A 26,505-nucleotide genomic window follows, 5' to 3' on the forward strand; every position below is an offset into this window, starting at 1 on the left:
GAATCCACATTCAGTAGAGCCTCAGTGCCTGCACAGCTGATTGAGAAGAGTTTTAAGCTGGAATCTGGATCAGTCAGGATGCTGACTGTTTCACCTGGCAACTGACAGTCCTGTTTTGCTGCCGTCTGGCCCCAGGCCCTTTCAGAGGCCTCTGGGCAGAAGATAAATGATCTCTTTTATTTGTCCTAGGCACCCGTATGGCTCCTGGTATGGCTGGCAATATTTAAGACTCTTGCAGTCCTCCACTGTGTGCTGCCGTAAAGCTGAGAAGTGACTTACTCCAGTTGTACAAAGAAAACAGAAATGCATCAAAGGTAAAAGAAATGCACAGCCATAGATTGTGGTCCTTGCTTTCTGACCAGTCTATGACCACTGTATGCTTCATCTGTACATGACTTAATTTTTGGTTGGGCATTTCCAGCTTGTGGTTGTGTGACGGGAAGAGAGGAAAAACACAAACTGGTTCTCTAGTACTAGGTTAAACAGTTCTCCAGTGTGTTTGGGACGATGCATGTGGGATGTGCAAGTGTTCTCTGGAGGAAAATATCTTGTGGGAAGTATCTCTAAAGCCCTTAGACCCTGAAGAAAAGTAGGATTAGACTTTTGGGTTGTGCCATGCCTGTGTAATACCACAGAAGAAAAGGAAAACTTGTCCCTGCAGAGTTTAGAGTGTAGTGTTAACAATGGGACACTGTGCCTGTACTTCCGTTACAAAAGGCTTAGACACCAGTCAGCATTTAATTACAGTTGACTTTTAAAATAGTCTTTCTGTACGTAAAAGAACATTTTATTATTAAATATGCACTTATCTTCACAGACTCAGGAATTTTGAGCGTTTGAATTGGTTGCAGAAGCAATTAAACACCTAAATCCCTTTTGAGATTAGATCATGCCAGTTCTTTTCATAACAAGGATGTACAATGTTTATTTCTGCTTTTCATGGAATTGCCACTTACATTTTTCTTTTCCTTTCTTACATTGTCCTTTGGCTCAGATAACTAAAGCTAATGTCTTGTTTTATTGCTACAGTACTGTGACTGTTGCCTTATAATTATAAGGCACCTGATAGGAATTTTAATTTAACAGTGATTTTTCTTCAACATGTTGTTACATCACCCTAGAAAAGATCAGAGAGATAACCCTTTGCCTCAGGGAATTGAAGATAGAGCAGCCTAAGTAAGCTAAGCTATTTTGCAAAAACAGTGTGGAAAGACGACCACAAAGGAAGCTTAAATTCTAGAAAAAGGAGATGGACCACTGAACCACTCCAGATGTTGGAGTAGAAATGTCCCAAAAAAATTATGCTTAAGTGCAGGTGACCTCCTGACACCATATAGTGAGGTAGAACAGTGATAGCTCCAAAAGTCATGCTGCTATTTACAGTGTGACTACAGTTTCCGGTAACAGCTAAAATGCACTGTAATACTAGGTGTGTTCTAACTATAACTGCAGAATGATGAGAGGTTGGATAAAGCCAATTTCATTGGTTCCAGCTGTCAAGCAACTGAATAGGTCCACTATCTTTCTTTTTTTAATGTTTTTTTTTCAAGTACAGTTCCACTTTTAAAAGAGAAGTTTATGCCACAGACATTAGTATTATGATCTGAAAACTATTGTGTTTTTCTGACTTAGGGAGAGAATGGTTAAAATATTACATGCTCTGAAGCCCTTTGGGACCAATAGAAGTTCCAAATTTGAAAATTCCTTTGACTTTGAACTGGTGTGGAAACCTTGGTCAGCAATAGGTAACGGACCAGGAACATTTAATGATGAAGGGAGCAGAACTGTTGGAAACTGTCTGGTTTTCTATTTTGTTAACTTAGTTTTGTTAACTTCTGGTCATTATGAAAGTACTTCCTAATGTGGGCTTAGATTTTTTGCTAGTCTGAGCTGGATTCTGCAAAAAAATTGGTTGCTGTGAAATCACAGAGTATAAAATGTCTGATTATTTTAAACATGAATGTCTGTAAAAGTGTAGTTTCACTAAGATGGTTGTTCTTCTTGAAACTTCTTTCTTTCATGTTTTTTAATGACCTCTTGTACTGATATGCAGCCCCACTACTGATTGTAGGTGACTTACGAACATTCAAGTACATGGCTTCATTATTGCTGGTATTTTTCACATTGAACGTGAAATGCCATCATGACAGTATCGTATGTGGTTCTCTCTTCAAAAATCTTGTCTAGAGACTGCTGAGGAACTGTCCCTGCTCTTAGATATAGCACCTGTTTGCCAGAATGACCTCTACTAAGTAATGGTTTGAATGTGAAAGCCATAGGATTATATACAAAGGGTGTTTGTAGCAAGGAATTTTGATGCTGTCTGAAAACGTGGGGCCCCTAAGATTTCAAAATGGCCGTCATTTGGGGCTGGCTGTCCTGGTAGGGATTAGCCTCTTTAGAGGAAGTGGGCTTGATTTCTAACGGGAATTACCTGCACAACTGAAACAGTGAATTCAAGTACCTTTTCAGTTCTGAGAAATCCTCTAAACTTGTAAATTATAGTTCTTCAAAACTATAGATTTGAAGAACTTCAGAAAGGGCCGCTAGGTGGTGCTGTTGTGTTGTGGTTGGCCACCATAAAAACCATGGCACTTCGGAGAAATTACCTGAAACGTTAAGGACTTCGATTAGAAAATCAATCTTTTCATAAGGTAGGAATCTGGGTTTCAATCATGGTAGTGATGAGCATTTTATGAGCACTTTGTGTCGCTTGGATAGGAAGGGAAAGTTAAAGTAGCTTAGCTTGTTGGGAGCATCTGGGAGGCCATGTTTATAATGGAAAGGTGAGCAAATAAAAAACAACCATGGTGAAAACTCAAACCTGAGTAGGTAAGGAGTTGCCTTAAACAAATGTTTTAGTGCTTGATGAAGTTTTTTTCTGAGTAAGGTGCTCACTTGAAAATCCAAAACGCATTCAAGAGTTAAAAAGGAATGTCAGAAGTTATTTTAGGAATGCTATTTATCACAGTGTGAGCAAGTGTGTGTGTGTGTGTATACCATGTATGCATGTGTGTGTGTCTACACACAGACTTTTCCAGAAGTAAGGGATAATAAGTCTAAAACTAAGTTATATATATCTACAGTTTATGTAGTTACTAAGGTAGAAACAGAAGTGTTTTGGAGAAACATGGTACTGTGTACTATGAAGACACATACAGTCTGATTTCATTCCTGTTTGTTGCCCTGGAGAAGAATTGACAAATTTGAACCCTGGATTTCCTGAGCCAAACAGGGATTGCAAAGTGAGATCATGGAATCAGACTGGATTAGTTGATTGTTTGGAGCCTTGCCCTGGAGGAAAGTTTTTGAGCAAAAAGTTTCCAAAACTTAGTTTGCTCTCATTCTGTGGAAAAAATGTTGGTCAGTGTTTCTATCTAAAGACTAAAGGTATTGTTGGTATCATTGCTTCCAGGTGCACAGCCTCAGTCTTTTTTATTTTTTTTCTTTCTTGCTGGAAGTAGAGAAGGGGAAGACACTCCTTTAAAATCTACTGTTTAAAAAAAAGTGTGCATGGGGATGGAAAGCACAAGTTGAGTGTGTCATTGACTTGATTAAGGCTTTCTTGAGCTTTAGCATCTGCTTCTTATCATTTGCTTAAAACAGGTCCTTTGCTAGTTACCTCTCTGGTTAGGGGGTTAAAAGGAGAAGGTTTGTATTTATGACATACTGTATAAAGGCATGGAATTCTGTTAGAGGGAGAGACTAAAACTGGAGTTTGGAAGCAATCCCATTCCAATGAATGTGCAATTTCGGAAAGGAATAGTTTTTTCACTTTGTTGCTGCTCTCATTAATATTATTATTTTAAAGAGTAGACATCTGTATACATATTGCATACATACCAGCACAAAGACATTTTGTCACCGCTATCTGAAAAGTTTTAGGATACTGAATGGTGTGACGTCTGGCTTATGAAAATCGAGTAACAGAACGAATGAGTTTATGGACTGACTTGCCTTTTGTTTTTCCTTTTTGTTTTTCCTTTTTTTTTTCTTCTTAAATTCACCAGTTTGGGCAAGCTGTTTACAAATGACTTGAATCCAACGAGTGTTTGTGAAAGCTGAGAATACAAGGGTTAAATGTATACTTAATTAATTCAGGGCTAGCTCATTCTCTGAGATAGAGTGCTTCAGATGCAGTCATGCTTCCAGTATTTGTTTTCTCAGCAAAAGCTGTGGAGGATGTCATTTGCGGCTGTTTTCCCCTTGGAGTTCAGGAAAGGGCTAGCTCTGCCTCTTCAGTTCACACTCATGGCATTTCTGATGGAAAAATTCCTGACTTGGATTACTCAAAGTTTGTCCTGTTCATGTCTTTGCAAAGGTTTAAGAAGTTTTTAGGTGCTACCGACAGCCAGAAGGCTGACAATGTGGCTGAAACAAAGCGCTTAGTCTAAGCCTTAGATGGTACAAGGTACCACTTTTTTCTGCTTGCGACAGCATGCTGCCAGCTACTTTGTTTTCTTGGTGTTGCTTCAACCAAAAGTGGCTTTATTCCACTTTCAGAGCAATGCTTTTTTGAACAAGCAGCATTGTTACATATCAACACGTTTAGTTTCTCAAATAAGAAACTTTGGCTACCTCTATTCTTACCACCAAGTCTTCTGTGACCTTTCAGATGAAGTCAGCGCATCTACCTACAAGAGAGTGCCTTAGAGTTGCTTCAGGAGCAAGCTTGAATATGGTGTTTTCAGAGTACTGGGATAACAAAGACTGATTAGCCAATTAGAAATGCTGATTTCATGTTAAAATAGGCTTAAATTTTAGTAGTGTGCTCACTGTAGCATCTATTGGCAGAATTTCAAGTTGTTTCATGTTTAGTTACATTTGAACTTCATGCATGCAAAATAACACTGTGAAAGTAAACCTGCTTTACTTGCCCCACTCCTTTTCCTTTCTCAGCCAGGATGCACATTTCTCTCTGTGCCATATATATCCATATAATAAGGTTCTCAAAGCTACTTGAGTTGCTGGCTAGAGGGAGCTATGTGTCGTGCTAGGAAGGAATTGAAAGAAGATGTTGGTCATATTTTTTTATTTCTTTTTGTTCTTGATCACATATGGGCTATGGCATAATGCTACTGAAAAAGTAAATGGTACTTCAGGTTTAGTCATGCCTAGTGCTTATTGTAGTTCTATTTGGGATTCCAATAGCTTGCCAAACATGGCTGCCTATCTTTAGACAGTCATCCCAGCAGCAAAGCAATCTGCCTGCCCCTGAGACACTAGGGTGGGGAGAGTTGATGTGCAGACAAATTATGTGTTGATCCCAAGTGGGCAAAGGGTGAGAGGCCAGCCATGCAGTACAGGGATTGTTGCCAGGTGAGTGTCCCCAGTCCTGGTGGCTACCCAGAATCGACATTCTTCTAATTTGCTCTCCCAAGTTAGTAAGTGCCTGAGAAAAACATGAATAGAAATGTCATAGGTAGGAATGTAGTTCTGCTTATCTTGGGCTCATATGAGTGTAGGTGGGGAGGTTAATTCAGGTGCTTCTGCGTTGTAAACTGTACAGGAAAATTCTGCTGCTGAAAGTTGCTGCTTGCTTCTTGAGCTTTGGCTTCAAGAATAGCTAATAATTCAGAGAGTTAAAAAGCCCTTCAGAAAGTGAGTGGTAGGATGAGCTAGGAAAGACAAAGCACTATGCTGGAGGCTGCTTTTCAACAAAAAGTATCATCTAATCTAAAATTACAGTACAGTGTTTAGACAAACAACATAAACGTATAATTGCAATAGTGACTTGGAGTGATGATAGCTAGTTTTGCTTTCTCATTTTCTTTTAACTTAGAGTTAACTTTGAATGTGCTTAGGGGATGTCATTTCTGTGGTTCAGAATGAGGCTTGCATTTCAATACAAGCTTAAGATTGTTTATTTAAGCATCACACAGCATATTCTTACCATACTGTAAGAATTTCCTGGTAATTGTGTTGGTTAATTTATGGCCAACCATAGAAGAATGACCTTTTTCTGAAGAGGTACTTAGTGAATTTAATTTCTTTTCTATTGTTTTAGTAAATAAACTTCAAGACTTAGCAATATGAAAAGTGGCCTCCTTGCACAGTAATCTAAAATGTCATTAAAACTATATAAGAAGCCTATAACGTAATACATTTTGATTTTTAAATTTGGAGTAGTTATAAATCCTTCCCATCTGAATGCCGATAATGTTTGTCGTTAAGAGGAGATGTCTGTACGTGTATTCAGAAGGCCGAGGATCTGTAATAAATACAAAGCCCATGCATTACATACAAGTCAACCCTTAGCACATCCTTTAGTACTACTAAGCTGAAAATAATGTAGGACAAACCTAGGAAAATGGCATAAAACAAATCTGGGAGACTGTTACTTTCAAAAAGCAGAAATGAGTTTTAAATTGATACTAACCATCTTGGTGTTAAGTAAAACATTTGCTTTACTACAGATGCTTCAGATGGGAGCACAGATGAGACCCTTGTCTCAAAGACCTCCATGCTGATTGGCAGGAGAGAGGACTTCCAACCGGGCTTCCTGCGCTGACCGTGGTGCTGAAGGGCAGAGATTGGCACCGAGGGCAGCTGCCCCCATGCATGGTTGGCTGGGTCAGCCTCCCACTGGGGATGAATTGGAGGGGAGATAAGCTATCTGGTGATGTGGATCTGGTGCACAGCTGTCTCCTTCCCCTCTTTCTGGTGAAATGTTCTGAAGTCCTAAAGTTGTTATGGGACTGCTCTGTCCGTCTGTCTTGAGGAATCTTTGCTAAGCAGATGGCAGATCCTTGTTACAGGGGTGTCAAATAGAGCGTGGTTTATAAAGAAATGCTGCGTTCCTGCTATGTCTCATGTAAACCTACTGAAGATTTGGAATACAGTTGGCATTTGTCCTCTAAGCATAGAAAAATGGGTATCTCTAAGAACTACTGAGCAGATGTGCAATTGCTTGCTTGGAAATTGCGTCTCTTCTAAGATTTGCTTTGGGACTTGGAATTGAGTCTTTTAAGAGGAGAGACAATGTAACCTGCATAACCTTATCACTAGACCTGCATTTCTGTGCTAGATGTTTTTACCTGTGTACGGTGGAGAAAATCTTGTTTCCTTCTGCTTATTGGTGTGAAGGACTAAATGTGTTCAGGATAACTTATGTGGAAAGCAAGGGTCACTGACCCCTTGTTCAGAGCAAGTGTTTCCAGGACTTCCGTTTCTACAACTGTAGACTGTGGGTTGCAGATATAGCTAGTAGTACTAACAGCAGTGCTTTTGTTATTATTCATCTTGTGTCTTCTTCCAGTAAGTCAGCCTTTATTTATGTGTAAAAAGTCATAACATGAAACACCTTGTAAGAGCCAATCTCTATAGTAATAAACAACTAATAGTGAAAATGGAATCCTCATTCCAATAGAAAAGTGAAGTCAGAGATTAAGCTTCCAAGAAAGTTGGTTTTTTTATGTCCTTGGTAATAACAAGTAATAACAGGAAAGGTCAAGATAGCTCTATCATCTTGAATCGTGCTGTTGCTTGCTTAGAATAGTGAACCCTGCTGACACTCAGGTCAGATACATCTGATAAAGAGGACAGAACCAACTTGTTTATTTCCAGAATGTATCAGAGAACTTATTTCTGGTCCTTCCTCTTTTATAAAAGGCAGGTATTTATTTGCATGGTCTGAGGGAAATGAATGTGTTAGAGCAGTTACTACCTTTCCTTCCTCTTTTGTGTGCTGATGGCACAAGATCTTAATACAGAATGTAAGGGGAATGGGATGATCAAAGATTATACTGTTGCCAAAAAGAGCAGTTTCAGCCTGTTCCTAGTTGCCTGTTGCCACTTCCTTCCACACTGAGCTGTTGTGTGGAATAGCAGGGTGAACTGAGATTAAGCTGCTTCCTGCTCTTGGTATAGTTTAGAGTTTATTTTTCCTTAATAAGTGACTGAATCTGAGGTCCAATACATCTGTGGATATATTGCCTTAGAGAACAGTTGGTTACTCAAGGAATAAAGTTGTGAATCTTAAGTGTTTAAAAGTATTATTTTGCAAGGATATTATTTATTGTATAATATTATGATTATGCAGTGGGAATAGAAATGTAACACGATTTGGTCAAAAGTATGTTTTTGTTTGCCTAGTAGTCCATGCTGAAGAAAATCAGAGAAATCAAGAATCTCATTGATAGCCTTACACTGAAGAGAGCATGCTGAAAATATTTAAGTGGATAAGAATGATTCTGTACCAGGCTATTTTGTGTATTCAAGCTCTTCTGTTTTTAAATATTTGCAGCTAATTTGCAAATGCATTGAGAGCACAATGTTTTCATTTGAAATATAGACAATATGTATTAGAAATGACTGAGCTATTCACACAAGTAAAACTAAACAGCAGGAAATATGAACATACTAACACAAACTGTTGTTGCAAAGTGATTATCTACAGTAATCAGAAAATAGAAATAAGTACTAAAGATGAATTGTGAAATACTTTGATTTTCAGATTCTATTGATGATTGTTGTTTGGCTTTTGTTTTGTTTTATTTTAACAAAAACATCTGTGCAGACAGAAATTTATAATACAGATTTTGTTACCTCTGTCCTCAGTGGGCTCAGACAAGGCGTAACACAGAATAGGTGCGCAATAAAACTTTTCTGCTAATGAAGTTAGTCCTTCCTTAGCAAAAAGACAACTGAATTTTAGCTGAAGATAGTGATGGATTCTTCTTGGTTGTTATTATCAGTGCCACGTGGTTGTCAGGTTTTTGGTCACTGCAACTACTCTCTCTGCTATTTTGTATAGCAAGGTAATAAGTGCTATAGGTCGATGACTGTTAATTGCACATTGTCTATTTGGTATCCTGTATGAAATGGGCACCAGACTGTAACTTAGATGAGTTCTTGCTGCGCTGATGCTGTTTCCACTGTCCCTTTTTGTACTAGATCCACAGCATAATTGCTGTCTTGCCTTCAGCTGTTAACAGAGAGAGGTGATACAAGTGTGGATGTGGATAAGTGTGTCCTTTTTCTTAAGGTATTTAGTGAGCACATGTTACAATATTCACCAAGAAAGGTCAAATGAATTTTTTAAGAGCAAGTAAAGGAATGAATGATAAACTTGTTTTTCTTTTCTGTCTCCTACAATACAGACAAATCTTATTTAGGATGCAAAGGCAGAAAAAGTAAACCTTATCTTTTCATGTCGCAGGTTGCTTGAGTTTTCAATCTAGTTTCAGACCCTGCAAACATTACTCAAACCTTGGTTTACACAGTGATGGTAGAAGCTTTAAAGCACTCACACGTGGAAGAGAAGTTAGTTGGCTAGGGTTGGAAGTTGTTTTTCACTTTTTGTCTCTTCCACTCATTTATTAATTTGGGAAGAAAAGTAGATTTGATATTCACTGAAGAGACTGCATCAGATGCTGTGTATCACTTGTTCATTGTTAGGATTCTTTGTCTGGTGCTGCATGCATGTTGATTATAATGTTGTGATCAGTGATTGAATAGCTGTGACATGTCACTGAGAGAGAAAGGTAACATGTTCTTGGGTTCAAGATTAGATAAGCAGAGCAGACAAGGAAAGCAGAACACTGTAGGAGATGTGGTAGATCATCATGTGTTTCTACGGTACTGGAGTTCAATAATTTGGCCAGCTAAAGGCAGATAGGAAAAGGCTAAGCCCTGAATAGCATAATCAGCTTTTCCTTCCAGAACATGCTTGTCAAGGGTAGGCAGAAGAGAAGTGTATATGAAAAGGCAAATATAAGTAGGCCCTTACAGAACACAGGACTATTCAAGCAAACCTTGAAATCTGTCTTAGTCTGCAGGAGAGATAGTGCTTCTGTAAGCAGGGACTCTTGCACAGATTATGGAGAACATGGTTTAATTGCTAAATGAACAGGAATATGCTGCTTAGTAGATTAGGAGATTTTTACCAGTAAAGGCTGGAAAACCATGCAAGATTTGGGTACTCTTGTATCTTTAGGCAGTTCTCTATAGAAAGTTATTTTAAGACTTTTAAGCATGCTTGGTCGTAAAATAAATGGGGATGCTAAACATTTCTTAAGTATCATATCTTTCTTGATACTTTGGTAAGAAATGTCTGAATTATTCTAGTTATCAGTAGAATGCAGCCTATTCTGAGAGATGGACTAAAGCTCAGTCAGCAGCAATGAAAGCTGCAGCAGTTTGGGTCTTACCTGGATGAACTTATAGAGATGCAGTTCAGTCCTGTACCAGACTGTAATTCCAGTATTATGTCATTGTACACAAGATATGTTAAGTCCATGGGAACTATGCTGAGTACTGATTCCTAACACAGCACCGTCAGAAACAAAAGAATAGACTATGTTTCACAGTAGTTGATCAGTAGTCATCAAACTACTTTCAGAAAAGTAGAGCTATCTGAGGGGTGTAACAAGACTGCCTAAACTTTGACTTTAGCTGATGACACCAGCCACGTTCAGAGTGACTCAAAGGAAAGCAGGGCTGTCAGTTGGTAAAGGCTTGCTTCCTGTTCTTGCTTAACATTTTGAGAACTCCTTCCTCAAACTTAATTAAAACCTACTTATTTCATAAGTTGATGGATAGTTAGCACAAGGAAGAAAAAGTTATGCAAAAGGATGACAGGAAGGAAAGAGAACCCTTCCAAATATGTGTCCAGGATTATTTTCCATTTCAAAAAAGTCTGGTTAGGTTCAGGTGACTTTGTAAATCTGTAGGAGGAGATATTGCTAGTTCTTGAACCTGCAGACCAGTAACCTCTTAATTGTTTGGGATCACTGTTGGGAGCTCAGAGAACAGTTTTAGTCCTCCTGTTGTAGAACAGCACAGCATAATCAAGTGACTAAGAAGTGAGAGCCAACTCACCACCAACTCACCCTGAAATGAAGTTATCTTTGATTGAGATATATATATATATGTGTGTGTGGAGAATAGGGAAGAATGGTTATATTTTCCATATGGTCTTTGCTGGAACTTGTTTTTCCTAGGGGTCATACAGACTCAAAGAAACTCTTCTGAATCCATATCTAAAGGTTTTAAATCTTCCTTTTACAAATACTTTAAAGAATGTGGTGATTTAAATTTAAATTTCACTGCATGTAATTACCATGTCAGTTCTTCTGACTGATCAGAGTTGCAAGCAATATTGGTTGAATGTCATAGATGAAATTCTATGGGTTGCAATAGTTGTTACATATTCTTGCTGCTTGCTTTAATAAAACTAGTGGAATTAAAATAAATCATGTTAAACTGCTCTTATTTTAGCATAAAATTAAGATGACTTAGCATTGTTGTTCCAAAGAGTATAACATTAGCCAAGAAACCAGGAAGACTCATAGATGCATTCTGTAGGAAAGGGTTTGCCATAAATTGTTGTCTGTTGCTATGATACTATCAGAGAAGATCAAATGTTGGATAAACACTGCACAAGTCATCAAAGAGATCAAGTAATGTATATAGTTAGGGGATGGAAATAATTGTGGCTTTGGTAGAGACCCCAGGGTAGGGAGGTTCTTGACTTGAAGAACAGCCTCAGAAATGCTAGAGAGCAAAGTGGTGGTAGATAAGGAACCTTAATGGTGGAGGAAAAGAGAAGATGACAACCTTAAAGCCACTTCGGCAGGAAGGAAAAGGTGTCCTAGTTAAAATGCTACCAAAAGTTATTGTAGGAATCTCTACAGTTTTGTTGTTTTTGTTTGGTATTTTAGAAAGATTCCTCCTTCTTCTCATACAGTAGTCTAGACAGCATTGTCAAGACACATTTGTAAAAAGAATTTATGGGCAAAATTTTTTTAAAACTTTGATTTTTTAATTTTTATTTATTTATTTATTTGCTTTATTCTATCTCATTGATTAGTTTGCTGGCTCTTCAGCTCTGCAGAGAAGGACCTGAGAGTCCTGGTCGATGACAGATATGCCATGAGCCAGCAGTGTGCCCTGGTGGCTAAGAAGGCTGATGGGATCCTGAGGTGATTAAAAGGACTGTGGCCAGCAGGACAAAGGAGGTGATCCTCCCCTTCTACTCTGCCCTGCTAAGGCCTCACTGGAGTACTGTATCCATTTCTGTATTCCCCAGTACAAAAAAAGACAGGGATCTCCTGGAGAGAGTCCAGCAGAGAGCCAGAAAGATGATGAAGGGCCTGGAGCACCTCTCTTAAGAGGAAAGACTGAGCGACCTGGATCTGTTCAGCCTTGAGAAAAAGAAGATGGGAGGTGATCTTATTAATGTTTATAAATATCTTTAGTGTGGGAGTCAAAGGTACATGGCCAACCTGTCTGTGGGGACAGGACAAGGAGAAATGGCCATAAACTTTAGCTAGGAAGTTCCGCATCAATATGCAAAGGAACTTCTTCACAGTGAGGGCGACAGAGCACTGGAACAGGCTGCCCAGGGAGGTTGTGGATTCTCTTTCTCTGGAGATATTCATGACCCATCTGGACACCTACCTGTGCAGCCTGCTGTAGGGAGCTTGGTTTGCAGGAGGGTTGGACTCGATGATCTGTAGAGGTCCCTTCCAATTCATAGAGTCATAGGATCACAAGGTTGGAAATGACCCAACCTTCTCATTACCACTGCTACCACAAGCTACTAAACCATATCTTGCAGCTCCTCATCCAGACGCCTCTTGAACACTTCCAGGGACGGCAACTCCATGACCTCTCTGGGCAGCCTGTTCCAGTGCCTGACCACTCTCTGAGAGAAAAAGTTTTTCCTCATGTCTAACCTAAACCTCCTCTGATACAACTTGCAGCCATTTCCCCGGGTCCTGTTTGTTGCCTGGGAGAAGAGGCTGAACCCCTCTTCACTCCAGCCTCCCTTCAGGAAGTTGTAGAGTGCAATGAGGTCTCCCCTGAGCCTCTTCTTCTCCAGACTAAACAATCCCAGCTTCCTCACCTGCTCCTCATAAGACTTGTGCTCCACACCCCTCACCAGTTTTGTTGCCCTTCTCTGGACACGCTCCAGGGCCTCAACATCTTTCCTGTAGTGAGGGGCCCAAAACTCAACACAATATTCGAGGTGCGGCCTCACCAGTGCTGAGTAAGAGGGGGATGATCACCTCCCTGCTCCTGCTGGCCACACTATTTCTAATGCAGGCCAGGATGCCGTTGGCCCTCTTGGCAACCTGGGCACACTGTTGGAGTTTTTTCATTGCATCAGAGCAACCAGGTAACAACACAGTTGTCTTAATTTCCCAAATCACCCCAGATTCCTGTCAGCAGTTTGTTTCATTTGTGTATTTATGCAGATCTATTATGTCCATTCTTGTCTTCTCTTAGCACTAGAGATGAAACAGAAGATAAACCACTCATGCCTACAGCAGCGCTCCCTAGTTGCATAACTGCCTATTCTTCTTCCAGAGGCACCTTTTACTCCATCTCACACTGGGGGGAAGTGCCTTAGTGAATAGACTAGCTTTGTATCAATATTCTCAGGGTCAGCAAATGGAGCTTGGCATGCTGACAGAACAGAGAGAATTTTCCAGCCAGTACTGAACCACCACTGAAATTGCCTTGCCCGTTAAAGTCAAATATGGGGGAGTAATCTTAACTCTCTGTTGATTAGTTATTTGTTTTTGTTTTTAATTATTGCTATTATTAAACTGTTTGAGTAGCAAAGAATTTCAAGCAATTTCAGATGAAGTGAATTGCCCCACTGATTTCACTAGGTGCCAACTCGGACTTGGAGATCATACTTGCTAAAATGAGTTAAATTTTGCTGCTTTTCAATGCCAGAAAGGAGTGGAAAGATGCCTTAAGAAAAACTGTGGAGACCATTCTAGAGCTCTTGTTTTTGGTGACCTTTTAGCAATACATAAGAGGTCTGACAGTAGCAGTGGTCAAGTTCCTTGGCTTCAGAAAGATGAAACCTATTTTCAGAATCTGGGCTGCTTCATCCAGTGATGTTTGTGGCACATGACACTTTATGGCATTTGAGTGCCAATTCTACAATTCTAACAACTAGGTGTCAGCTTTGAGAGGAAGTAGTTTTTCTTGTGTCTTTGCATGATATAAATTTCCTCATGTTGTGAGTTTTGGTGACTTCAGTTGATTACTCATATACTTAAGTGTGAGAAGAAATATTACATGTCTAATTATAACCACTTTTAATTAGATCTTGCAGTAACTTCTGCAGTACGTTTTAGAAAAGATACAACAACAAGGATAGAGATGTATCTAATTGGAAGGGAAGAGAAAAGAAAAATGGAGAAAAGTAGTATTTAGGCGTTGAGTACCACAGGAATTTGATATGAATGGTATGCTCAAAAGACAAGAGACTGGCTAATTATTTACAACCCAGAAGGTACTGTTTATGTTCAGCGATTCCTGCAGAATCATATATGTGCCCTGCTTAATAATGAGGACCATATCAATGCAAGACATCTACAGTCTGCCCAGCTTGAAAGTTTCCATCCATTCCCTGGAGATGAGGACTGAATGGGTAGAATCACTGACATTAGAGAGAACAGGGAGGCCTGCAGCTTTCCTAATTAATTTTTTTTACATTGAACTGAAAAGTCATTTCTTGCGGATTATTTTCAGGACTATATGCCCCCATCCCTCCATCTGCAGAGCTAAGGCCCTCTGCAGTGCAATTAGCAGGTCACAGCCTGAACCAATGATTGAGCACCAGGTGAGAAGGTGTGGCTAACCCAGGGAGCCCAGATGCAAGCAATGCACCTGAATGACTGGATGGGGTGAAGCCTCATTTAAGGATTAGCAGCTGAAGGAGCAGCATCTCTCTGGATAGAGATCACACTTTTCTTGAGCTGTTACTGGAAGTGGTGAGCCAATTTTCCTTCTTCGTTACCTGTTATTGCTCCGCTTTGCCTATATCCCCTTCGAAGGTGCTGTTATCACCTTCTTTTGCCATACGCTCTCTTAACTACATATATTGCTACTAGATTCCCTGGTAGAGTCTGAAAGGCTCTTTCTGCTCATACCTTTGCGGTAATGCTATATGAACTAGAAAGAAAGACTTTCTTGCCAGGAGATGAGCAGGATTTAAGCTTCCTTTTTATCACACTTTTGTGCCAGCAGTTGGGAAATTAGAACAAAATGTGGTTCAAGCATTGATCACGTTCTTTTGTGGTGGAAGGCAGGTAGGAGAGGATAGATGATACTAGTGGGAAGATACCAATCTTGGTGTATGGGTTTTTTTTGGTTGTTTTTTTTTTTCATACTTACAAGCAAAGGTCTACTGAACCAGAGAGATGGATTGCTAGCTATTTAAATAGCATTTGGGTGCACTGAGATTTTTCAAAGATTGAAATGTTTAGTCAATGTAGATAGCTTCTTTGTCATTCAAGAATATTTTGCATGTGGTCTTTGAGTCTGGTGCTGTTTCGTAACTGAAATACAAAGTGTCATATGTCTTGTTAGTAGGAAGCATATAGAATATAGATATAGCGCTTAAACCATAATGTCTTCCTACAGAGCTACACACAAAGAAGTGTTGAAATGCATAAACCTGTAAGTTTTCTGCTGATACTTGAGGATTTTGGAAAAGTAGCTTACAAAGCAGGAATTTCTAACAAAATTCTTGGTTGCCCAAGAGTGTGAGCTGTTTCAGATTGCTTTGCTATATCCTAAATGTGAAATAGGTCCTAAAAAACTGTCATATAAAAAGGTCTCACAATACTATCTGCTTTAACAGCGTGCTCTTAAGGTGGCGACTATAGCATTAGCAACAGGAGTGAGTGGTATTATCCTATGAAAGGCAGGTCTCGGTCATTTACAACTAGCCGTGTTGCAATATGTAGTCTCCTGTGTTTTTACTATCTGTGTTTCTCATTATCACAAAGCAAATAATTAAAGAATCCTTCTGTAAGTATGTAAGTAGATGGTTTATCTTTGTTGTTGGTTAAGGTGCATTGTAATCCATAGTTTGCTGAGTGTCAAAAGAGGGATGAATGGAAGATAAATAGAAATCTCAGAAGACTGAAAGAAATTTCAAAGAGCTTTCAGGAGGCAAAATAACTTCTGCAATACTTGGTGGTGCGGTCTGGCGGACAGAAAGCTGACTGAAATAAAATTAGGGGCTCTTTTTTTTTTTTTTTTGTGAGAGTCAAGTTCCTATACATGAGAAAGAACATGTTTTATTCTTCCTTGCCTTTGTTTCCTTTTCTCTCTCTCCCCTGTTGAGAATGAATTTGTCTATGACCTCCCCAAGTTGGGGGTTCTACCATCAAAGGCACAACAAGACTATAAGTTCAAGTATGGCAGTCCAATAATAGTCCAATAAATAACAATAACACATTTGCAGTCTCCTTGGCGGCCAGAGCCTTGTGTCTGCCCAGCTTAATTCTTTAAATCAGTTCTTTCTTCCTCCTCTTGAAAAAGCAAGTTCAAAGGTTTTCAAGACCAGTTTTTATATTTTTAACTTGATGCATTAGGTTTGTCAAATTGTGTTTATTTGCTGGCCACTGTATCTTGTTTAAAATCTTTAGAGACAATAATATGCTGATAAAAATGCTTTTTGCTTTTGACTTTAGAGAAAAAAAAGCATTAGGTTTTTAATTTTTTTGCTACTTAGTGCCTCAGACTCTTTATATTTTTTAAAAAATCAATAAAGGAGAGGAAAGAATGTTAACAGGAAAAAATATTCAAAGAGCTCATTAAGCAATCCTTCAGCTTGTAAATTTATCAACTTCAAACATTCCTGAAAATAAACCTGCACTTTTTAAGGATATGCCCCACTTTTTCTTTCAGAAGGTCTGAAGTGTATGGTGAAGAATATTCTCCCTTCACTTCAGGATCTTTGTACTTTTTTGTTCATTAATTCTCAGACTGTCCTGAGAGGGCCGTTCTTCTTGCTGTTTGTACAATTGAAATTAAGGAATAGAAGTTAAAGAAGCTTTGCCAGCATTTCTAAGCAATTCAGCAAGGTTTTCTGAAATTCAAGTCAGGGTCTCTGAGTGAAATCCTGGTCCCACTAGCAAAACAACTGAGAGGGGCAAGCTTTCTGCACTTTTCTGTCAATGCAATTAAATGAATTTCTTTCTTCTGTGGTTCTCAAAAGGCCGTATAAAAGGAGTCATGGATCTGTATCCCAGTTTAACGGATGGGGATACTCAGGCTGCATATAAAAACCTAGTATTGTTCAAGTCACTTTAGCGACTTGGTGGCATCCTCAGGAATAAAATGCATGTTCTTTGCCTTCCAGCTAAGTGCCCTAGCCGCTAGGTGCCTCTACCGTCCTCTGCTGCACGGCACTTGTGAAGGCAGCTTGCTATCTCTAGACAGGATTTGAGAGGAATATATGAAGTGCTGGTAGCATGCTAGCTGGGCAAGTGTCATTTTCCTTGGCGTGTTACGTTGCACTGCCTGCGTGTAATCTGAGATAATGGAAATAGAGGGAAGCAATGTTTGCAATATGATCCAGGAGCCTGTGAGGTGAGGACACCACTTTTCTATAAATACAAGCTGCTAGAGTGAGCTAGGTAGTGCAACACCTATTGCAAATAGGGATTTTTTTTTTTTTTTTTCTGAAGGGCTAGGACAAGTAGCTTACTAGTAAGCAGAAGCTATGGCTTACAGTGTGGATATTCCTCTTCTGTTTGTTTCCTTGAGTTCTATTTTCTCTTCCTTTCCTCAGCAGCATTAATTTTGGGCCATTTTCATCCCTGCTTTCTCTCCTGCCTATTGTTCCCTTGTCTCTTCTTCACTGCTGTGGTGGAACTGAGTGAGGACTTTGAGTAATCTCCAAAGGTCTAAGTTTGAACCCTTCAAGGTCATTTTAAGTTAACTGTTTCTGATCCAGCTGGAATGATGGCAGGCCCTCTACGAGGCTTTCAATAGCCATTTCTCTGATACTGACCAAAAATCAGAGGAATACAGTATGTTGATAAAATGCGTGGTACGAGTCTTCATTCTAGACAAAGTTTATGTGGAATCATAGCATTGTTCAAGTGGGAAGGGACCCTTAAAAGTCATCTACTCTAACTCCCCTTCAATGCTCAGCGCCCCATCCAGCCTGCTCTTGAATGTCTCCAGGGATGAGGCATTCACCACCTCTCTGGAAAACCTGTTTCAGTGCTTCACTATGCTTACAGTCAAAAAAACAAACAAAAAACAACCATCTTTTTTCTTATATCCAATCTGAATCTCCCTTCTTTTAGTTTGAACCATTTCCCCTTGTCCTATCACAACCCTATCACAACAGACCCTGCTAAAGAATTGTCAACAGTTGATAGGCTGGTTCAGCCTGGTTCTGTGACTAAATGGCGCAAGGGGACACATGGACCCACACCTAGGAGAGGGAGAGAGGGACAGAAGATGAACCTAAAAGCAAAACAGTGGCAACAATCTGGTTAATTATTAGTTAATCTATAGTTAATTTACTATAAAAGATATCAGAATGCAGGATAAAACAATATAATACAATATAATTGGAATTGAAGGCTTGGTTGAAAAGGACCATAATGATCCTCTAGTTCCAACCCCCTGCTATGTGCAGGGTCGCCAACCACCAGAACAGGCTGCCCAGAGCCACGTCTAGCCTGGCCTTGAATGCCTCCAGGGATGGGGCCTCCACAACCTCCTTGAGCAACCTGTTCCAGTGTGTCACCACCCTCTGCATGAAAAACTTCCTTCTAATATCTAACCTAAACCTCCCCTGTCTCAATTTAAAACCATTCCCCCTTGTTCTATCACTATCAACCCTCATAAACAGCCATTCCCCTTCATGTTTATATGCTCCCATCAAGTACTGGAAGGTTGCAATGAGGTCTTTCTGGAAATCAAATAAAGTGAGAGAGAGTGTCCAAAACTGAAGGCCTTACTCTAATGCTGAAGGCAAGATGGCTGGGGGAGAACACACTGCAGAGACAAGCAAAAAGGGAAAAGGGGACGTCTCATGACCTGCCAACAGTTTTATCTTTCCCTCTGAACGGAAAATGGAAATGAAAAGTCTTCTGGTGTGTATATATATAGTTGTTCTCTTCTAAGACAGGTTTACCCAGAACTATCCACAATCCATGGAACATGAGCATTAACTCTCTAATTTCCAGTGCACTGCTTGATGTTAGGATGTGAAATACTGATAACAATAGTCATAAAACCATGACAAGAGTCTTTCCTCTTCTTTTTATATTTCCCCCTTTAGATACTGAAAGGCCACTCTCAGGTCTCCCCGGAACCTTCTCTTCTTCAGGCTGAACAGTGCCAGCTCTTTCACTGGCATCAGCCCTATGTTAACCCCATGGAAGGTGTTTCCTTGGATCATTTTTGTGGCCCTCCTCTGGACATACTCCAACAGGTTCTTTTCTCCTGTACTAAGGGCTTTGCATCTGGATGCAGTACTCCAGGTGAGGTCTCACCAGTAGAGGAGCAGGGTCACCTCCCTCAACTGCTTGCTTACCATGCTTTTGATGCCGCCCAGGATACAGCTGGCTTTCTGGGCTGTGAGGGCACATTGCTGGCTCATGGCTGGAGCCTTTCATCTATCAGAACTCCCAAGTTCTTTTTGGCTGTGCTCCATTCTTTAGTTTCCTAGCTTGCATTGATAGCAGAGATTGCTTTGAACCAGGTGCAAGATCTTGCACTTGGCTTTATTGAACCTAATGAGGTTTTTCTGCTTCTAAGAGGATCCATGATCTTCCCTGGCTCAGAGGTGAGGCTGACACACTGGTAGTTCCCTGGGCTGTCCTTTCTAGATTTTTTAAAAATAGGAGTGACATTGCCTTTTTTTTAGTCACCAGGTACTTCACTTGACTACCATGGTTTTTCAAGCATCATTGAGAGTAGCTTGATGACTACATCGGCCGATTCCTCAGGGTGCTGGAATGCATGCAAACTAGTAGCTATATAACCTGCAGATATAATTACACTTTTTAAAGAGATTCATGCTGCTACCTGGACTACAAGCAAAACAGGATTATTATTATTATTATTATTATTATTTTCTTAAATGTCTCAGAACAAATGTATTTGGGACTGAATTTTGGCTCTTCCAAAAGAGTGTGCTGTCTTTAGTAGAGATTCAGAAGGCAGGAAGCTAAGGTTAGTAGAATGGGATGGCACCAGCCTGAGCAACGATCTTACTGCAGCCTGTCCTTCTTGTGAGGTCTCCAAGCCCTCCAGTAGGGAGCCCAGAAGTTTGGCAAGGAGGGGTGGTGCAAACAACTTCCTTCTCTGTGCTCAAAGAGGGCCTTTCAGAAAGGCAGCAGAGCTGGATGTGGAGCACAAACTAGAGGCTAGCACTGCTTAGTCCCTAAGGGCTGAGTGGGAGCAACCTGCTCTCATCTTCAGTTTTCTGGCTTCTCTGCGGTGGGAATGATGGACTTTTAGTGTTGAAAAGAGTAGAAAGAAAGTGATTTTCAAAGGGAAGTAACCAAGAGAGGGGAACTACTTTTCCTGACATGTGCTGTGGCTTAACATAGGCAGCTGTGAAAGTTTACCTGCATATCTAGGAAAAGGAGTGCTTAGTGGGGGTACTTCTCACTTGTAGGGGAGAAAGAAAGACTGATAGCACTGTTCTTGAATATACATAATTTGCAGCTCTACCTTGACTTTCCAATGCATCTTTTCATGATCAAATGGCTCATCCAGAGTGCATTCTTGCCACAGTTTTAAAACTATTTCCTGGTGCTTGCTATGTTCCTCAGCAGTGGCAGGTTTTATATGCCCTATGCTGCAAAGCAGGCTTTCAAGAGATGGAATTGGTTTTCACTTTATCTTTGTGTGTTATTCTGTGATTTATCTTTAAAGTTGCATCCCAAGTGCTCAATGCCGCAATGTGCTGCAGTATGTACTACTGCTTCTCTGAGAACAGTTCTAGCTGTAGCAACTAGAAACGTACATTTTAATACACAGTTTGTTTGGCTTCAAGCACCCTCCCCTACCTGGTATTAATTTCCATGGAGCTGAAGCATTAGAAATTCTCTTGTTTTTTATGATGGCTGCAGACTGAATTTGGAATAGTACCTCTTCCAAGCAGTTTTAATGACATCAACAGTAAGTTTCTTCCAATGTGCTGAAATCCTTATAATGTTATGTCTTAAAGGAGAGATAAATAATGAATCCTCTTCGGTATTCTTCTGGTTTTTTTTTTTTTTTTTTTTAAACTTTTCCTTTTTTCTCCTTTCTTTTATGTTTGAGCTGAATATGATTCAATTCTTTATTAGATGTTCTTGGACTGTTAGCAGTATTGCTTTGGCTTTCTTCCTAAGTAAAGTTAATATCAGAGTGCCATTGCAGCTTTGCAACGGGGGAAAAAAACAACGGCAATAGAATAACCTGACAGGCTGTTATCAGGCTGATGTTACGTGTTCAGGTGTATCAGACTTGTATGTTGTCAGATAGTTTGGTGGTACCAATTTCTTTTGGATTAGGCCCGAAAGCAGTCATGTTTCTGTTTCATAAACCAGAATACATCACAACACTTGGTAATAGAGCTGGCTGCAGGATAACAGATGATATCTAGTCAGTCTTGAGCACTGTTCCATAAAATGCAGTAGATCTTGTATTGGTAGGGTGAGTTTGTGCAGTCTGGTGCTTGTGCAGTTCTTGTTCTACTGCAGCGCTCCCCAGAATCAGGCTTGCCATTTTCTGACACCACAGTTTCTATTCCTCTTTTATGTAGTGTTGATAAGTTTGGCAGGTTACTTGGAGAGTGTTAGATGTGAAAATGTAGTGGAGGTGGTTTTGGAAACCTTGTTGAAGGTATGGCATCTTAAGAGCTACATTGGAGTTAAGTATAAGGATCCTGGTAAACTTCTGTTACATCAGTAGGCTTTGGGGCATTAGAAATACTTCTGTGAAGCTACACTGTGCATCTGGGCTTGAAAAGGAGTTGAAACTTTTGGCTCAGAACGTTTTTGGTGAACAGCTTAAGGAATTGCGGAAGTGAGGTAACAGGAGGGTTGGGAGTGTCTGCAGATAAGGGACAACAAAAGTACCGCAGTAACAAAGAGGGAAAGCAGTCTGAAGATGATAGGCTTGGAGATAGATAAGGTGATCCTGTGAGTTTGAAAGAAAAGCTTTTCTGCATAAGGTGCAATCTGAAAGGCACTTGAAAGTAGCAAATGTAAAAGCTATTTCCTTTTGTTTGATTCCTCCACTGCCTAATGGAACATCATGTTAAGTGGCTCTGTAAAGACAAAAGCCTTGTTGCAGTGTTCAAACTTGTTGGATTTTTTTCTACCTGTGGAAATTTGTTGATTAACTTCTGAGATAAAAAAAAAATCAATGTTTTCTGCAATATTATTTCTGTTATTTACTATCGTTCAAATCATTCAATCAAATTCAGTTTTAAAACGCTTCCCCTACTTCCCAAAATTTCTAGCAAAATGATAACAAGAAAATCTAAGCATTATAAAGAGTTAATTATGGATGGAAAAAATCTCTAAGCTTTAACTGGAAGCTAATAATGAGTTTCCATTGCCTCGAAGTGTGCTGGGATGTACTACAGAGGAAACTGGGTGAGGCACTAGAGTGAAGTTAAAGCTGTTTTTGTTCCATCCATGCTGCAGATGAATAAGTTAGTGCCTCTCTGTACCTCCATCTGTAAATCTCTGAGGATAGCACCTCCTTTGCATGCCTGGTCCACTTAGATACTAAGTGTTTTGGAGCAGAGGCTGTCTTTAAGTCTTTGTACAGCACAGCGGGGTCTCAGAGCAGAGTGCTGGCAAGCTCTGTACAGTAATATCCAAACGTGACAGACAAAGCTGTTACTACAGCAACTTTTTTTTTTTTAAAAGTACTTCAGCCATACGTTATCTGAGGTATTCATGCTGGAAATTATACTATTTCCAGAAAACCTATGATGTCTAAGATGGAGGAAGGATTGGATTTCTTTGGGAACAACTTTCAGGTTCTCTATTGTATCTCTTACACTTGCCTTAAAAAGTAAAGCAAATGTGTTCTGTTTGCCTGTCTGTCTACTCAGAGAACTATCTGCCAAGTAAAGTACGTGGTGGATTTAGGTAGAAGTGGAAATAAGGTGTACTTCATGTTCAGAGAAAGCTGTCTGCAAGGAGTTAATATACATAGTCATATCTCTCTGAGTGTCTGTGATACAGTTTTTGTGTGGGCACTCCTTATGTTTTAAGACAGTAGTTAAGTACTTGCTTTTGGATACAGAACCAGGATGAAGGCAGTATAGATGCTGTGCAGGGTAGTAAATCTTTACACACCAAACAGGAAGAAGTGCTGTGGAGTTGATCTCTGAACCCAGAAGTTGCAGATGTGTTCAATGCTTACAGACATCAAGAAAGTAGGGAGGCTCTGTTCTTTCTGCTGTTTAACTTGCTTCTGCTAAGACTCTGGTCTGGTGCCATCCCAGGAATGGGATTGGTGGTTCCTGATGGCAGAATGGCCTCTGAGTCAATTCTTCCTCCCTCAGGCTAGCAAGATCCATTCTCTGGCTCTCCATCCCGATTCTGTTGCTTTCTCTTTTTTTTTTTTTTTTTTTTTTTTTTTTTTTTTTTCATTTTAGTGTCAGATGATCTGATCATCTTCTGGATCTTCTGGATCTGGAATCAACTTTTTCCCCTCAGCACACTGCATTAATTATCATTTATACTTCTTGGCAACTTGAAGCAGACTCTGATCTTGTCTGTGACCATATACATATGTGGGCATGTAGTGGTAAGGTGATGGGGTACCAGGATAGGGTTGTAGATAGAGCTCAGATAGAAGCGAGTTTAGCTGGTTTGTATGTGTTTCCAGGAGCAATACATGAGGGAAGGGATTAAGTGAAGTGAGTGCGGTGAAAGGGTCAGGTGGCTGTGGAAAACTTCCCAGAGGCAAGAGAGAAGGCCATCTTCAGTCAGCCCCAAGATGGGAAGTTTGGACCACAGACAGAAAGCTGACACATATTAGTTTCAGTGTCATTAGGTGTAGGGCTCAGCTTACGCATAAGGGAAATGCAAGATAAGTTGTAGTAGTGGGATATTTGTATTTGTTCCAGACCCCGTGCCCTCTTTCCTGGCAGCAGAAAGATTAAGTTTTTGCAACGTTGCACCTACTTTTTGAGCTTAGCCCAACGCTGGCTGGCATTGCTGCTTTTGCCTGGCTTTCAGTGGCTTTAACAGAGACATTCCCACAGTTGATTGGTCAAAAGAAGCAAAATGTCACAGGGGAAGACTATTTTGATCCTTTTCGCTGGGGGGGGGGCAGAGGGGAGGAAAGCAGGGGGCCAGAATAAATGCCGTAACAGACCTGAAGTTTAAAAAGTGTTGCTCTGAGCGTGGACAATGCTTCCTGGGCTCTGGATCTCTTTGAGCTGGAGTGAATGTGGAAGGTGAACTACTGTGAACGACCCTTTTTATTCTTGCTAAAGGAACCCAATGGAACAGCTGGAAGTGTGGATGGACTGGAGGTAGGTCTGTGCAGTCTTAGGATTGTATGCTGAGAGGCAGCATCCCTTGGGACTCAGAACTCCCAGTGCTTCCTTTTCCTTCCATGGCAGACTTACTATTTCACAGTCTCCCTTGCTGATAAAAGATATGAGCAGCACAAGACTCTCTCAGGTGTAAGCCCTTTTGCTCCAGATTATGATATTTTAATGCAGGAGAGCTTTCTGGACAGTATCAGGAGCTAAAGAATCCTCTGAAAGCAAGTTCTTCTGTCTTCTCAAGTGACCACTAACCCTTGTGCTTTATTTTAAAGAGTACACACATCCAGTGGAAACCTGTCCGTTTTGCTGTGTTACTGCTTGCTTAGTAGGTGCTACATTGATGATTACAGAGTGATTTCATGAATGTTCATTTTTATCCTACGTATGATCTGTCTTGCCTGTGCTAGCATATTGCTATTTCTTGGATAACATCAGTGTTGTGGTTTGTTGTCAGTGGCAAATGCTCTTGCTGAGCCAACTTTTTGATCTGTTTAAATCATTAAGATAAGTGGCATAACATCTCCCTGGAATGTTTTGGTAGCAAGATAGTGTGTTCAGTGTTAGGAAAAGAAGGGTTGTTTGTCTCTCTGTACCTATCAGAAGCTGTTGAATGTTCTTAGGTCTTAGTCTGCAGCCATAAATACCCAAATCTAACCTGCAATTATTAATTGGGAACAGAGCCAGCAAACACTGCAGTGTTGGAATTTGACATTCCAAGAATTGTGGAAAACAAAGCTGGGGAGCAAAGCAGTAAAGAGAATTGGTTTATGATGATTGCATATACAGGAGACATGTTTAATGGACTCTGTGTTTCTCAAAGAGACCTTGTCAAAAAGATATGGAATAAATGTGTCCAGATGGAGGCTGGTAATGAGTGGTGTCCCCCAATGGTCTGACTTGGATTCAGTAGTCTAACATCTTTATCAGTGATATAGATGGTGGGATTGAGAGCACCCTCAGTAAGTTTGCTGATGATACAAGCTGAGCAGTGTGGTTGATACAGCAGAAGGAAGGGATGCCATCCAGCGGGACCTTGATAAACTTGAAAGGTGATCCCTTGTGAACCTAATGAAGTTCAGTAAAGCAGAGTAAAAGGTTTTGTTCCTAGGTCAAGGTAATCCCAGATACGTATACAAACTGAGAAAAGAACTGCTTGAGAATAGCCCTGCTGAGAAGGATTAGGGATTCTTGTTGATGAAAAACAGAATATGAGCCAGCAGTGTTTGCTTGCAGCCTGGAAGATCAACGGTATCCTAAGTTCCATCAGAAGAGGGTGGCCAGCAGGGCAAGGAAGGTGATTGTCATCGTCCCCCCCCGCTCCCCTTGTGAGGCCCCATCTGGAGTACCAGGCATCCAGGCCTGGTGCTCCCAACACAGAAAAGATGCGGAGCTGTTGTAGAGGGTCCAGAGGAGGGCCATGAATATGGTCCAAGGATTGGAGCACCTCTCCTATAAAGACAGGCTGAAGGATCTGAGCTTGTTCAGCCTGGAAAAGAGAAGGCTGTGGGAGACTTCACTGTGGCCTTCCAATATTTAAAGGGAGATTATAAACATAGGGACATATATATTATAAACATTAGGGAGGGAAGATTTACGTTGGATGTCAGGGGGAAATTCTTTACAGAGAGGGTGGTGAGGTGCTGGAACAGGCTGCCCAGAGAGGTTATGGATGCCCCGTCCCTGGAGATGTTCAAGGCCAGATTGGATGGGGCTCTAGGCTGCCTGGTCCAGTATAAAATGTGGAGGTTGGTGGCCCTGTAGCAGAGGGGTTGGAGATTCATGATCCTTGAGGTCCCTTCCAACTCTGGCCATTCTGTGATTCTGTGAACATGAGGGAAATCAAGTTTTTACACAGTTGGTTAATGATAGGACAAGAGGGAATAGTTTTAAACTGAAGGAAGGGAGATTTAGAGTAGTTGTTGGGGAATTTTCTTACTGAGAGTGGTGAGGTGCGGAACAGGATGCCTAGAGAGGTTGAAGATGCCCTGTCACTGAAGGTGTTCAAGGCCAGGTTATATGGGGCTCTAGGCAACCTGATCTAGTACTTGATCTAGTGACTGGCAACACTGCTTGTGACGGGGGTGTTGAAACTTGACAATCCTTGAGGTTCCTTCCAATGCAAGCCATTCTATGATAAATATATCTTTAAGTAACTCTCTTCCCCATATTTGAACGCCTCCTAAACGTGTTGTCACAAACCGTCTACGTGC

General features: G+C 40.5%; 1 protein-coding gene across 3 annotated transcripts in view; it reads left to right on the forward strand.

Annotated features, from left to right (window-relative positions):
* The first annotated feature begins 293 nt into the window (after positions 1 to 293).
* SLC4A4 (solute carrier family 4 member 4) overlaps positions 294 to 26,505 on the forward strand; it is a 221,139-nt gene continuing 194,927 nt past the window's right edge. For all 3 annotated transcript variants that reach the window (XM_085222689.1, XM_085222693.1, XM_085222690.1), the window contains exon 1: positions 294 to 314. In XM_085222689.1, the coding sequence (XP_085078815.1) occupies positions 304 to 314 (11 nt within the window). In that variant the 5' untranslated portion in view covers positions 294 to 303. The remainder of the gene's footprint in view (positions 315 to 26,505) is intronic.

Source organism: Meleagris gallopavo, chromosome 4 (genome assembly GCF_905368555.1).
Source record: "Meleagris gallopavo chromosome 4, MGAL_WU_HG_1.1, whole genome shotgun sequence".
NCBI lineage: Eukaryota > Metazoa > Chordata > Aves > Galliformes > Phasianidae > Meleagris > Meleagris gallopavo.